Below are 15,885 nucleotides of genomic sequence, written 5' to 3' on the forward strand. Positions count from 1 at the left end.
TTAGATGTCGCAATGCCTCACAAGCACGTCCACCGGATGTGACAAATGTCCAGCTGTTACATCCAGAGGATATCCATTTATACAGTTATGGATGAGCTTCCGACGATCCATAGTACATACATCCATTCCATGTTAGATGGACATATCCGGATGTCTACTACACATCCCAAATGTCTTAGATGTTTGGATCTTTCTGGTATGTCTAATAGACGTTTGTGGTTTACTGGGATACTGCCGGCCATGTAGCAAACCTGGTACAGCTCACCGGAGAACGAATTTTGCGAAAACAGCTCAATTGCGTTAATTTAATTTCACGAGTTCCGGAGAAAATGATTGGTGTTGAAACAATATCCAACGTGGTCAAGCTCTTACGATATTAGGGATCGAGCAATCCGCAGCCGGAAATCGCTTTATACTCGCTCTTTCCGATGTCCTGTTCGTTCCACGCACCCCTCAATTTATCCTATGAAAGCCTGCTCTGTTCCATGGTGTCTAGTGTCAGGAATAGGAGAGACATGTTCCTCCGCTTGCTTCACGCATTCCTGAATTACGTTTGGCATTAACGCTCTGACTCCGACCATCACTCGTGAAAGCAAAGGAAAATCGCGTTTTCACAACCAGCAGCACCGACAGGGGTCGCTAGTTTCGCTAGTCAAATTCGGACGACCGAAAATATACCATGCGAATCCCTCAGAGTGGCATACAAGGCATCTCAAACATATGTTTTGATGTGAACTTACTGCCTTCAGAAACTGTAACCGCAAAAAGCAAGAAAGGAGAAGGCGCATGCCTCACTATTGGTCGGCTGACGTGACGTCACAGACTGGCAGCCGAGGGAAGGACCTTTTCTGACCGGCGAGATTTGGAAGTTCTCTCACGCACCAGGACGCGCTGCACTCGTACGTTTTGTGCGAATGTGTGTCCCACAGGATGAAGTCCTGATTTCTCCTCTTCCTGGCATTTTTTTCCCCGAGCCTTTTCATGCTCCTTTAAAGAAGTTCTGACACTTTCACACGTGTGGCTCAATTCATTATGCACGCACTCTACTGTACGCCAGAGGATTTCACAGTTAGCGAGGTACAAACCACCGAACAAACCTCACCGCGAGCCCTATCCTCGAGCGAGATCCTCGGCCATTCCTATTGGTTCTCCTAACCACGTGACCTCTCTGCCACAGTCGGATGAGTTTCGGTATTCACGGTGTTGAATTTCTACGCGTCTATTACTCCCTTTGCTGTAAAGCTTGCAATGCATATTCATATCGATTCAAATAACCAGTTTTTCTGGGGTGACTTGGAGAAAAACGTCACGACCTCTTTAATCTGATTAACCTTAAGCAATTAATCCATCGTTAGCAGGTCCACGGGGTGTAGCGTACAACCATCTCCGTCACCGCAGAGACTACAAAGGAAACGCTTGGGAGTCCCAGCCAGTGGCGGATCCGGGGGGGGGGGGGGGGCGATCGCCCCCAAAACATGTTTATACATTGGATTTCTTTCTCTCCCCTTCCCCACTACGCGCTTCAACAAAGTGTCCGCCCCCCTCCCCCCAAACATCCGCCCCTGCGGTCCCAGCTTGTCCTGGTACTGGTCCTGCAAGTCCTGGTATAGCCTTGGCTGTGCCGCTTCTCCAATGCTTTTGCAGTGTCAATGGGCAGCACAGCACACATCCACGAATGCTTCTCGATTGTGATTCGCTGTGCATGTCGTAACATTTGTTGCATCATCCATGACTCGGAAAATGTCATTTCTTTATGGGACCAGCAGCTTACTTTTTAAGCTATTTTGTTGTACGAAGTGTATGCGCGATACAAGGCGTTTTTCTACTGGAAATGTAAATAAGGCACAACATTTTATGGCAATAAAATATATATTTGTCGTTAAGCCATGTCGTCCAGTGTACAGCGTTACGAAGTTTTTCCTTTTCTGCGACTGCGGCCTATTCCATACTCGATACGATTCTGCTGAAATAAATTGTCTCCATGCGCTACATCCTTTATCATGTACGAAACGCAAAAAAAAAAAAAAAAAAATGAAAGAAAGAAAAGAAAACCGATGTAGTCCAGGAATTTTTCAGAAAATGAAAACAGGTGGTAAAAGACTTAATTGATTTCGTGATTTTTTTCTATTAAAATTTTTCATGCAAGGGTTGGGGTGCTGTTTGCGGAAGCCCCGTTCAGGTTCGCTAATGATTGTAAAAAGCTAGTGAGCTCGTAGAGCGGTAGAGTGTGTATACAGGCTGACTGGGATACTTATTCGTGAAATATGGATCTGTTACTGTGCACTTCGAGTGACTCAGTCACAAAAAATTTCATTTAACAACTGAGCGCTGGAACATGAATTCTCAAAAGTAGAAGGTACCATGCTGGATTTACCCTGTTCCAGGAAGGAACACGTTAAACAGCACAGCTGAGAGAGAAAGAGAGAGAGAACGCGTGACAAGCCTCTTCGGCAATCAAATAATAATTTTCAAGGTAATGTCTTCTTGTACTTCAAATAATGAAATTCAACTAGTTTAGGAAAAAGGTGCCGACATCAGGATTCGTACCTATACAGGGTGTTCAAAATTAAACTTTCACTAGCACTTTATAAATAGGCGAACAAAAGAAAACTGGCGCTATTTTTTCTGTTCCTTGAGTAAGAAACAGGTGCTACATAATTAGCAGCACCTCTTTCTTACACAAGTAGCGTAAAGTTATCATCCGGTTTCCTGTCATCGCTGTGTTTGCGTAGCGCTCGTGAAAGCTTAATTTTGAACACCCTGTATATCCTCCTGAGTTCTGGTCAAGGGTGCTACCATTACACCACATCAGCATTGCACTCTACCATCTTAGAAATCGACCACGAAGTCGTAGCGTAGAAGTCAGCAGTCTCATTCGCACGGTATCGCGAGCTATTCGAGCACACAAAATAGGGGAACAACAAACGACACGAGCCACCAGAAGAAGTTTCAATGCTACCGGCAACTTCCTGGAGTGAAGCCGCAAGTTGAGAAGCTCCCCAGTACGTCCGGCTCTCCGAGACATTCCATCATCGCCGATCAGGATTCGCGTAGGGGGAACACCATCTCCTTCACATGTCCTTAGGAACACTGACGAATCCTGATGAACGTAGAATACGTTCTTGGTCTGGAAAATTATTGTTGTTGCTGATATACTGTGCTGTGTGCCAGACATGCGGTTTAAAAGACGATAGTCTCGGCACCCATGCCAATGGTGCATTCCACACGGAGAGGCCCACATTCGGGGCGCCCATAACGTCGGGTCAGAGTGCACCTCCGCTGTCGGGATGGACTCTCACCTCGCTTGGCAGTCGATTTCCTTCGAGCATCGGAGCCACTCGCTCGTACTCGACATGTAGCCTTATTGATCAGTATTAAATGTGTTATGTTGCTGTAACCCACTCGGATACACTTCAACTGGCGACGAGGATGGGATACTGGTGACGCAGCGGCAGTACACGACGACACGTCAGTCACCGCACGTCTGAAAACATCTCATCCGACGACACTGCATTTCCCTTTGTTCTCCGGAGCGAGAAAGCAAGATGGCTACTTTCGGAACCGCCCCAGCCTTCGACGCAGACGTGGAACCATGGAGTCACTACGTTGAAAGGTTAGAACAGTACTTCGTCGGAAACAAGATTACAGACGGGAATCAGCGCACCGGTATTTTTCTCTCGGTTGTGGGACCGAAAACCTACGGGCTACTTCGGAGTCTCCTGGCCCCGGCCAAGCCGAGCACAAAGACCTTCGTGGAACTAGTAGCAACACTCAGCAGTCACTTCGCCCCGAAGCCGTCTGAAATTGTGGAACGTTTCCGTTTCAACTCTCGTGTCCAGCACGAGAACGAAACTGTATCTACATTTATCGCTGAATTGAGAAAACTATCTGAGTTCTGCGAATTCGGAACCACTCTGGATACGATGATACGGGACAGGCTGGTATGTGGTGTCAGGGACATTGGCATACAAAAGCGATTGCTTGCTGAGCGGGAGTTGACCCTGGAGAAAGCTACTACACTTGCGTGCGCCGTAGAAATGGCAACCAAGAATGCCATGGAACTGAGTCAGCCTCCGGACAACTCAGTGAACCGGATCATCAACCGAAAGGGTCGACAACGTCCGGTTGGTCAAGAGCCTAAAGGAACCCCACCAAGACAGAATTTTAACCAAGTCAGAAATTTAAGTGCATACGTTGCGGAAGAAGCGATCACGGAGCACCAGCATGCCCATTTAAGACTACTGAGTGCCACCGCTGTAAAAAGAAGGGACACCTTGCAAAGATGTGCTTGTCAGACTCACAACAACCAAGACCACGAGCACATGGTCGGACGAATGCTATTTCAACAGAAGGGGCGACCTCAGAGGCAAGCCTTAACCTGCATGGAATCCATAGTGTCGACACCCAGGCAACGCCGCGTCCGTGGATCATCACCACTCGTTGGATGGACATCCCGGTCGACATGGAAGTTGACACAGGTTCGTCTGTTACGTTGATACCTGCTAGCACGTACAGGAAACATCAAGCCTCCTGGCCAACGTTATTGCCATGCCAACGCAAGTTATCGTGCTACATGGGTCAGCTACCAGTGCTAGGCGTTCTGAAAATGGAAGTCACTTACGGACACCGCACGGCAACAGCATCGCTTTACGTCGTTGACTGTGAGGACCCAAGCCTATGTGGTCGTGATGTAATTGCAGCGTTGGATCTGCTTACCGTCAACGTGAATGCTGTTAACAGCGACGGCAAGGTGACCAATCTGAAGCAGGAATTCAAATCCTTGTTTGAGCCAGGCATCGGTCTCATGGTAGGTCCACCTGCTCATCTACATTTGAAGCAAGGCATAACGCCCAAGTTCTGCAAAGCAAGATCTCTTCCGTATGTAATGCGCGACAAAGTGTCTGCGGAACTTGATCGGCTGTGCGAAGCGGGAGTGCTCACACCGGTGACCCATTCCGAATGGGCGACACCTATCGTGCCCGTCATGAAGAAAGATGGCACAGTAAGAATATGCGGCGATTTCAAGGTTACGCTGAACCAAGTCTGTGACGTTGAACAATATCCTCTTCCGAAGATTGAAGACATGTTTGCGTCGCTTAGTGGAGCGGAGTGGTTTTCGAAATTGGACTTACGCGACGCATACCAGCAGATTCCACTTGATGAAGACTCACAGAAGGTCGCGGTAATAAACACCCATCGAGGCCTGTACAGCTACAAGCGTCTACCCTATGGCATCGCTTCTGCGCCAGCGATCTTCCAGCGTCGGATGGAATCCTTGCTGAGAGAAATTCCTGGAACGCAAGTCTTTCTCGATGACATCCTGATTGGAGAACGGGAGGCAAACTTCGGAGAAACCCTGCGCAAGGTACTCCAGCGTCTACAGGACAACGGTGTTCGTCTGAGGGAGGACAAATGTGAGTTTCACAAGTCGGAAATTTCGTATTTGGGACATCGCATTGACAAAAGAGGACTTCATCCCGAAGAAAAGAAGCTGAGAGCAATAGTAGAAGCGCCAGCGCCGAAAGACGTGCAGGAATTGAGATCTTTCTTGGGACTGCTTACTTACTACCGCAGCTTCATTCGTAACATGTCCTCCTTGCTCACACCCTTGTACGACCTACTGAAAAATGATTCCGTCTGGAAATGGGATACTGCCCAAGAGGTAGCATTCAAAAAGGCGAAAGATGTGTTGGTAAATTCCGGATTTCTAACACATTTTGATCCGTCCCGAGAACTTCAGCTTGAGTGCGACGCATCACCGTACGGAATAGCAGCAGTTCTATCACACCGCATTGAGGGGCAAGACAGACCAATTGCGTTCAGGTCGAGAACTCTCACGGCAGCAGAACAGAACTACTCCCACCTGGAGAAGGAAGCATTGGCACTTGTTTTCGGAGTCACGCGATTCAGAGACTACCTGTGGGGACGACAGTTCATTCTCCGGACGGACCACAAACCGTTGGTAGGACTCTTCAAAGAAGGCAAGGCTATATCATCCACGGCAGCCAGCAGGATTCAGCGATGGGCGTTGACACTGAGCGCCTACAATTACCAAATTGAATATAAACCTGGACGTCAAAACGGCAATGCGGATGCACTAAGCCGCCTTCCCATAGAAGGAACTGCAACGGAGGAAGAACTCGCAAATTCAGAAGCAGTATGTTCTATCCAAATCCTGGAGGAGGGGCCACTGTCAGCAAAGCAGCTAGCCGACTTGACAAGTCAAGATGCTACCTTGTCAGCACTCAGGGATGCCATACAGCGGGGATGGCCACATCAGCTGCAAGACAAGGCATTGCAACCGTATTGGTCTCGAAGAGATGAGCTCTCGACGGACCACGGTCTGATTATGTGGGGAAGGAGGATAATCATCCCAGCAAAAGCACGCCAGGCGATGCTACTGGAACTCCACTCTACACACTCTGGAATGGCGACAATGAAAGCAGTAGCAAGATCACTATTCTGGTGGCCCGGAATAGATGGGGACATCGAAAACACGGCACGGCACTGCTTGGAATGTCAACAGGCCCAGCCAATGCCACCAGCAAAGGAACCTCTGTCCTGGCCATCGACAACTATAAGATGGTCACGCGTGCATATTGATTATGCCGGGCCAGTCGAGGGAATGATGCTACTCATCGTAGTGGACAGCTTCTCACGTTGGATTGAGGCAATTCCGGTTAAGAATGCTTCGTCTGAGCAAACGGTGAGGGAACTTCGCAGTGTATTCGCACGTTTTGGAATTCCACACTGCGTAGTGTCAGACAATGGCACGCCATTCACAGGAAAACCATTCCAGGATTTTGTGAAAGCTAATGAGATACGACATATTCGTACAGCCCCATACCACCCGCAGTCAAACGGACTAGCAGAGAGGGCGGTACGCACGGTGAAGGATGCGTTGAAGAAAATGAAGACTGGGGATTTGCGCACAAATGTGGACCGCTGGTTGCATTCATACCGTCGATCACCAAACACTGTGTCCGGTAAATCGCCATCGGAAATGCTACTTGGGTACAACATCAGGTCAAGATTGGACCTCATCAGCGTCCAAGAACTGCACAAAGAAGCTATCTCAAAACCTGACCGGGCACGACCAAGCCCAGAAAAAGAATCAAGTTCGGAAACAGGTGTGCTTCGGCCAGGGACGCACGTGTTCGCTCGAAATTACGGGCGAGGACAAAAATGGATTCCGGGAGTGGTACAGAACCAAAAAGGATCCCGGATGGCTGTGGTGAAAACGGCAGTCGGAGACATGACGCGTCATGCCGACCAACTGCGCCGACGACCTGCGTCGCGGATCGCCACAGTGGATGACACCTGGATGTCTGACGTGGAAGTTCAGAACCCAAGTCTCCTGACTCCGGTTCGTCCACCTAGAAGATCAGGACGACGCAGGAGGTCACCACTACGCTACGGACAACCGGTGTCTTACTAAAGGGGGAGGAGTGCTGTGTGCCAGACATGCGGTTTAAAAGACGATAGTCTCGGCACCCATGCCAATGGTGCATTCCACACGGAGAGGCCCACATTCGGGGCGCCCATAACATCGGGTCAGAGTGCACCTCCGCTGTCGGGATGGACTCTCACCTCGCTTGGCAGTCGATTTCCTTCGAGCATCGGAGCCACTCGCTCGTACTCGACATGTAGCCTTATTGATCAGTATTAAATGTGTTATGTTGCTGTAACCCACTCGGATACACTTCATACTGTTTATTGAATACAGTCCCAGTATAGTGGAATGAGCAGGCGGAGAGACACCTGCCATCGGGGGAGAGGGTGTGTAACAAGACACCCGCACATGCTCTGCCGCACTGAAGTTCCAAGAAACGAAAGATAACATAAGGTCTGTTCGATTAGACTTGCACCCCCTGAACCAGTTCCGGGCGGTGCAAAGCCAGTTCTGAACTAGCGCAGCACTAGGCCAGCTCCAGTTCAACGGTGCAACACTCGTGCCGCCGCGAAACGAATATCGAAGTGCAGCGCTAGTGCAGGCCTTCTGCTCTCCGCGAGTCTTAGCACCGCTACGGATTGTAAGAACGCGTGTGACATTTCAATCACATGTGCATTGCTGCTTTTTAATTTCGAACACAATGAACTGTTCAAGAATTGTGCAAACAGCCATGGAACTTGTGGATTCTGACAGTGAGGACGAAGAATTCGACGACCTGGTAACCGTGATAGCGTTGAATCTTCTGCGAACTGACAGGAACCGTGTACCAATGTACACCCAAACTGTAGTGAACCGTTATTTCGACTTCGAATTCAAACGTCTCTTCCGGCATTTGCCTTGTGTCGTCTGCTGCCATTGCCGCCATTACTCTGCACTACCGCTGAACTGACCCCTGCGGGAGTGCAGAGTTTCCGTACACTAGGGCTACACTTGGCGTGCACTGGTTTGAAACGAACGAGACGGTGGGGCGCTCGGCTGCACTGGCGAAACGAATGGGCGAGTGCAGCACCACCGGAACTGGTTCAGGCAGTGCAGGTATATAGTGCAGGCCTAATCGAACGTACCTATAATCGCCGACTGGAGCGAGCAGGATACCTCCCTTCTGAAATACGGTCGTACGTTGAAAAGTGGCATTCCAAAAGCCCAGGAACCCCAAAAATGTATTCTACGTGACCAAAAAGCTTTGTTTCGGAACATGTTGGATAAACTGTCAAATCGCTTGTGGCGCAATACGGATGTGCAATTCGGCAAAGTCGATTATTTGGAGCTCGCTGAATAATACAAAAATATGGGTTACCTGCAGGATATTCGAGATAATACAGTGGAAACAAGTCTGCCTTTCCATATCAGAACCTGTTCTATAAGGTGGCTTCATCCAGGCGAATGCCATCTACATTAAACAAGGCCCGTTGCAAACCACTCCTTCCTTATGTGCCTCATAAAGTCCGAGTGCCACTTGCTACAGCGAGAGGAGTCTGCTTCAGCTTTGGAGGCTTAATAAGGTGCTCATAACGGGACGTCTCAAGAACACAGCTGCCATGACAGATAAAGCTAGCATGAACATACTCCAGATGTTTCACCACCTGCTCCTCAAGTTCCGTACGCTGTTCTCATTTTTGTGACAACTGCACAGGGGCGGATTCAGACCCTCGGTCTGGGGGCGATTTCTTTGTCGGAGCGTGTAGTGGGGGAGGGGAGAGAGGGAAATCCAATATATAAACCGACGTCTTGGGGGCCAATCGCACCCCCCCCCCCCCCCACACACACCCTGGATCCGCCACTGCACCTGCATCTGTAGGCTTTCTGGCAATTATTTTCTCTGTAAATTCTTCGTGTGTGTATGTTTTCTTTTACTCCGTGTTAGCGCCGCGAAACAACTGTCTATGAGCGGCGTACAGATGTGGACAGATGGAGAGAGGACTACAGGAAGGAGTGGGGGGACAGGGTGTGTGTGTGGGGGGGGGGGGGTGCTGGGAAAATCCTTGACTGCGGTGCAATGAAATTTCCCGAACACCCCATAAAATGTTTGCTGAAAACGGTTTTTAAAGCAAGAATTTTCCCCCGGTGAAAGGAGCGTTGAGGTGACATTTAACGGCTCGAAACCCTGTCTCGTTCGTGAAGCTGTCCATCAAGTGTCACCATGCAAAATATTTTCACTGTGCCGCGTATTGTCACTGCACACTGAAATATATCAAAATAGTCGGAGAAAGCCACGAACGGCAAACGCGATCATCAACTGACGTCGGCAAGTCCCCATGCCTTCCTTCTTGGCTTCTTTCTTCTAAGCTCACGCGCAGACTTGTGCGTAACGCGTTACTAGTAATTGCGTTACTTGTAATCAATTACTTTTTTGAGTAATTTTTCGAGTAATCAGTTACTTTACTGTCAAAGTAATTTTTCGAGTAATCAATTACTTTTCTGAGTAATCGGTTACTCAGTAATTGATTACTTTTCCGGCAGAGATTAGCTTATCTTTCAGATGTTCTGCCCGAAGTCAAGCCCCTGGTGCCAGGCTGTTCTACTACAGCAAGTGGAGGTTGTAATAACGTTCTGGAATTCAGAGTCTCTCTCCCTAATCTCTTCCTACGCCAACGTGTGATGGTACCGGAAGCTTTGCAGGTTTAGTGAGTCACGGGGAAATTCCACGCAATGCTCTTCCACAATCGGGTCAACGTTTTCCCGGGCGATAAATACAGTAGACGTACAGATCTCTTTGTCTACGTGTTTTTGTTTGTCTTGTTACTTCAGCTGTTCCGCTGTTGAACCTTTTTCTTTTTTTTTCTGAGGCACAACAAAGACGGTTATAACTTGCGTGATTGCAGAGTAACGACCGAAGTAACGCGTTACTTTGCTACTCGTTACTCAATTACATTTGAAGGCGAGTAATTGGTAATGGTAATCAATTGCTTTTTCCACAGAAGTAACGGTAATCAATTACTTTTTTCGAGTAACGGGCACAAGTCTGCACGCGCTACTCGTAGCCGCTTGAGCTGCCCCGGTCTACGTCACGACGCACACCTCCTTCCCTCATTCTCCGATACGCCCTTCCGAAGAAAGGAGGACTTTTGAAAAGTGTGTGATTTCTTTGGCGAACAGAGGCCTCGTGTACAGGTCACCAGCGTCCGTCGTTCTTTCGCAGGAACTCATTTTGTTCGTTGCAAAACACGCAAAAAAAAAAAAAAAAAAATAGATCGGGGGTCAGCTCAGTGTTCTTTTAGAGTGCCTCCGGGGCTCGACCATGTGCCTTCTTCATATCGCTTTTTGACTACTTCACATGCTCTGCCAGCGGAGGCGCTGAGGAGGCCTGAGGAGGGGCTGACGAGGCCAAAGGAGGCGCTGGCTCTGCACGCGCGTGGCCAGGGGACATTGGGTTTGCACGCGGCTCGCCGAAAAGGAGCGTCGTGCGGGCAACCATGCGATGAGCGGTGACGTCGTGCATGATGTAATCGGGTAAAGCGATGAAAGTTTCTCCGCACGAAATACTCCTCCAGCTGCTCGTAGTGGCGTGTCACCAAGTGTACTAGCTTCGTCCCAGACAGAACACTATCTCCTGCGGACGTTCGAAATAGATCCCAACGTCCATGTCCTGAAATGGATATCAGATGGACATCTCTGGGAGCTATATGAATGGACGTCCTTAATTGTACATCCGAAGGATGTCCCGTAACGGGCGTTCGAAGAATTGTCAAAATAGGGTCCCTGATGGGATGTTGCAGGGAGCATTTTGCCTCAAATCAAAAGCAGTAAGAAACACAGACGTTATCGTTGGAGCGAGTTAATACGCCAAGCAGTTCTTCAGTCCAGTGTTATCGGTATACGCAATCGCATTAAAATTAAACACCTCACCCTTTAATTTGACTCGCAGGCAAATGGTACTCTAGAATTGGTGGAAGCTCGCGAGACAAGCAATATATTGTATCTGTTTTCGCTTTGGAAAGGTATGCCACTGCCTTTCGAAGTTCATGGTTCTAAGACCTTTTTTGCTTTTTAAAACTTCACGCTCAATGTCCGTAACAGAAATATACTAGATAGAAACAAAGCGGACCAACTAAGAAAGATGCAGTGGCCGAAGCTGAAACAAAATGGCAGAAAAAAAAAAAAAAAAAAAACGCCTAGTAGGAATCTGTCCACTTACGCAGCAGCTCAATAAACAGTATCAATAATAATGAGAAAATACCGGGCCCTGAGCCCGTACGAGAGTAAGTCCGTGCAACGTCCTAGCATCTCCGTGTAACTTGCTGTGAGGACAAACGACGGATATTTGTGGGAAGTCCAAACCATGGCCACTCGGAGATGTGGGGGACGTCTGTCAGAAAAATGTTGCCCTTGAAATTGAAAAATTGCCTGAAATTGCCCTTGTGCTCCACACGGGGGCCCTCCGTCGCCCAAGTCACGCGCATCGCGCAATGCGTCGTGGAAAATGGTTTGCATTCGTGCTTGCCTGCCTGTTGCTCGAAGGAAGGAGGGAAAACCGAAACCGTTTGCGCTCTTCTTCTGTCTGACTCATGAAAACTAAATCCCAAGGTGCAGTGGGGCATTCGCAACACGGCGCTCTCTGGCGGGCCATCCATGCAACAAGGATCTGCCGCGACGCGCGTGGAGTGAAGAGGTCCGTGTAGAGCGGCGCGCTTTTTCAAAAGGTCAGTGGATTTCCCGTTTTTTGCACAAGCCGATATGGAGAAGACACCGGAAGCAGAGGAAATGATACAGTGCGATAAATGTAGGCGTTGGATGTACGTGGACGAAACAGAGTTTGATAACTACGAACAGGCTCGCGCTTTCAACGCCCGCTTCGAGTGTAATATATGCGGAACATTCCAAAAACTGGAGAAACAAATGGAAAACCAACACGCATTGATCCGGAAGATCAGGGAAAACAATAAGACCCTAGAAAGTAGGGTACAAGAACTAATCGCCGACAAGCAATCAATGGTGGACAGGCTCACCACGCTAGAGCGCGAGAACGACAAACTCAGGAAGGCAGAACCAGCTACAGAAAGCCCAACAGGACAAAAAATCGTAGACCTGGAAAACCGTATGATTGAGATCACTACGGAAAATGAGACAAAGACGGAACTAATCGAAACTCTAATGAACAAAGTAGAAGTCCTAGAAAAAGAGAACTATAAACTCCAAGTATCGAGCCAAAACAATATGGCGACAAATCAGGAAAACCGTAGAGTGGAAAGAACCCAAAGCCCAACAGGTGGCTCTACCGAAATTGGGGTCAGTCCAGAAGAGCGCCAGACCAATCGCCCACCCATGAATCACCAGACGACCCTGAAGCAAAGAAAGGAAGTCGTCCTAATAGGAGACTCCAACCTAAATAGGTTAAAAAGACCGCTGTTGCGAGAAATAGCTGGAGACAGAAGGGTAACCCTACACGCAATGCCGGGCGCAAAAGCAGATGCAATACTCGACGAAATGGATAAAGTGGATACGGACGTGGGACCCGACGGAGCTTTCTTCGTACTCATGGCGGGATTAAATGATGTGTTAGACGGACAGCAGCCTGACAGCATAGCATCGAACATCATAGACAAAGCGACTCAATGGCTGCAGGATCACCCTAATCACACAGTGGGAATCTGTTCGGTACCATTCACCCGGGAAAGGGGTCAAGAAATACGCGACAGCATAAAGCGCGTCAATAAAAAACATGCAAGCTGCATGCCAAACGACACCGCGCATGTTATTCCTCAACAACTACCACGTGCTAAAGGGAGCTGAAGCGTCGGGTATCGTGGACATTCACTTTTCGCCCGAAGGCAGCGGAAAGGTAGCGCAACAACTCGCGCAAGCGATAGTGGCTTTTTTAGACGAAGAGAGCCACATCAGACCGAGACGCAACATAACCAACGAGAGACGTCAACAGTACGCCAGGCGGAACCCTCACCCCCGACCTCCCTCATGAATAAACCACAGACGGACGCAACAATGGTACCCATGGGCTCACGACAGAGACTTTCAGTATGCCCATCATCCGAGTTTTTACTAACCACACGACCGAAGCGGAAACGACAGCGAAAACAGACCATAAGAAACACCTTTGAAATAGCAACGTTAAACCTACAGGGGGGAAGTAGATTGAAATGGGCAGAGCTGGAACTGAATGCAAAAAAGGAAGATATTACCATTTATACCGTAACAGAAACGCACCTAAGAGACCAAGAAAAACCCAACATCGGACGAAAATGGGAATGGATAGGAGCCAACCGAGAACGAAGCGAGAAAAAGGGAGGGGGAATCGGAATAATGTTCAACAAAGAGCACGCTGAACTAATATCCAAAACAAAGTGCTCCGAACACATGTGGGCTGAGTTCAAGGTGTTTCGGAAACACATAGTCATCATCGGCATAGTCTACATGGCGACATCCAACGAAAAGCCAGAGTGGAACGAAAACATTTGCCAGTGCATCACCCGGGATATAACACTAATGAAACAGGCGCGACCAGAAATCCCGATAATGTTGCTCGGTGATTTCAATTGCCATCTAGCAGAACTAAGTGAAAGGGACGACAGAGCACAGTACCTGCGAAGCATAGTCAGAGATAACAACATGGACATACTGAATCTCCACGAAAGATGCACCGGCGTCGTGACATGGAGTAGAGGCTCTCAGGAGACATGCATTGACTATGCACTCGCCTGCCCCCGTTGGAAACAATCCCCACTGACCATCAATAAAATCCACATCGACGAAGAAAAAGAATTTAGCTGTGACAGTGACCATAACCGCATAAAAGTAACTATAATGACGCATCACAAGAAGAAAAATCGGAACAAACCCATAAAACACATGCGGGAACCAAGATGGAAGGTTGGAAACGAGGAAAAGTTGAACATGTTCGCCGAAAAGTTGGAAGAGGAGATGCTCAAAATGACAGAAGCGCCGGACTACGCAAGGTTCACGGACGTGTTAGTAAGCACGGCAAGCGATAACATAGGAAAAACAAAAGGAAGATCGAAAGAAAGCCGACAAAAACCGTGGTGCGATAAACAATTAATCGATGCCATAAACGAGAGAAAAAGACTCTGTCGCCTTTGGCGAGAGGCGAACAAGAACAAATCTGAAGGCTCAGCCGAAAAAGAGTCCTACGAAAACCAACAAAGAGCCACCAAACGATTAATAGCAAAAAAGATGGCCGAATATTACAAAAGTATAGAGGAAGATATCAATACAGCTGGACGGAAAAAGGGACAAAAATTTTGGAACTATATAGAAATCCTAACAAATCAAAGAGAAAGCCCCACAACTGTAACTGCATTATGCGATCAGGAGGGAAAGAGATTTAGCAGTAAAGAAGAAATCGAGAACTACATGACCCGCTACTTCAATCAACAACAAGACGCCCTTCAGAAAAGAACAAGTGCACAAGCCAAATATATAACACAACCACTCCAAGACGAGCAGGAAGAACTCCTGAGGCCAATTGAAGAACAGGAATTAACAGAACATATCAACAGACTTGCGAAGGGTAAAGCCACTGGTCCAGATGGGATCCCAAATGATTTCCTAAAAATACTCCAACCCATTTCCAAAGAAGCCCTCAGAAGAATCTTTAATGACATATTAGTGACGGGTCAACTACCCAACGAGTGGAAACAAAGCACAGTCCGACTAATACACAAAGGCCAAGGAAAACCAAAAGACGATCTCAATTCGTATCGACCCATAACGCTACAAAACAGCATCGCCAAATTGTTTGCAGCTGTCATTAACAAAAGAATAGCGAAAACCTTCGATGATAAGCTGAGCGAATTACAAAATGGCTTTCGCGAAGACAGAAGAGGAAGCGATAATTTGTATATCCTTACCCAACTGATCGAGCTCACCCTGAAAACAGGCAACGAATTATTCTTAGCTTTCCTCGACCTGGAAAAGGCGTATGACGCCGTCCCTCATGAGGTACTCTGGGAAAAACTCAGAAAGATTGGAGTCCCGGAACGCATGATCAGCATTATACAAAACATGTACTCTGACTGCTACTGCACGTACCAACTGGATGCCTACAAATCTTGCAAAGTGAAACAGATGGTGGGACTGAAACAGGGATGCCCATTGTCACCTACGCTATTTAATATTTTCCTTAATGAGCTGTTGATAAAACTTGAAGACTGCCACAATGGGATCAAGATTAGTACCCGGGACACATTGGGCGAGGAGACTGTCACCCACATCCCTGCGCTGGCTTTTGCAGACGATATTTTACTCATCGCCAGGACACCAACAGACCTGCATCGCCTCCTTGACATATGTACTCGGACGGCAGAGGCTCACGGAATGAAGTTTAGCAGATCAAAGACTCAATGGATGAAGATTGGGGGGAACAACAGCGGCAACGAAACTTTCCGACTACAAAATACCACCGTCCAACACACCCACCACTACAGGTATCTGGGGGTGCTAATCGAAGACAAACTAAATTA

General features: G+C 48.1%; 1 protein-coding gene across 1 annotated transcript; it reads left to right on the top strand.

Moving 5' to 3' along the window:
- The first annotated feature begins 4,573 nt into the window (after nt 1–4,573).
- Nucleotides 4,574–7,438, top strand: LOC135384847 (uncharacterized protein K02A2.6-like). The gene has a single exon (XM_064614031.1). It carries the CDS (start codon nt 4,574–4,576, stop codon nt 7,436–7,438), a length of 2,865 nt encoding a protein of 954 aa, XP_064470101.1.
- Nucleotides 7,439–15,885: the final 8,447 nt, after the last annotated feature.

Source organism: Ornithodoros turicata, chromosome 2, assembly GCF_037126465.1.
Source record: "Ornithodoros turicata isolate Travis chromosome 2, ASM3712646v1, whole genome shotgun sequence".
Lineage (NCBI taxonomy): Eukaryota > Metazoa > Arthropoda > Arachnida > Ixodida > Argasidae > Ornithodoros > Ornithodoros turicata.

Excerpts from the sequence above, each read along its gene's own strand:
- LOC135384847 (XM_064614031.1), top strand. The coding sequence starts at position 4,574 with ATGGGTCAGCTACCAGTGCTAGGCGTTCTGAAAATGGAAGTCACTTAC.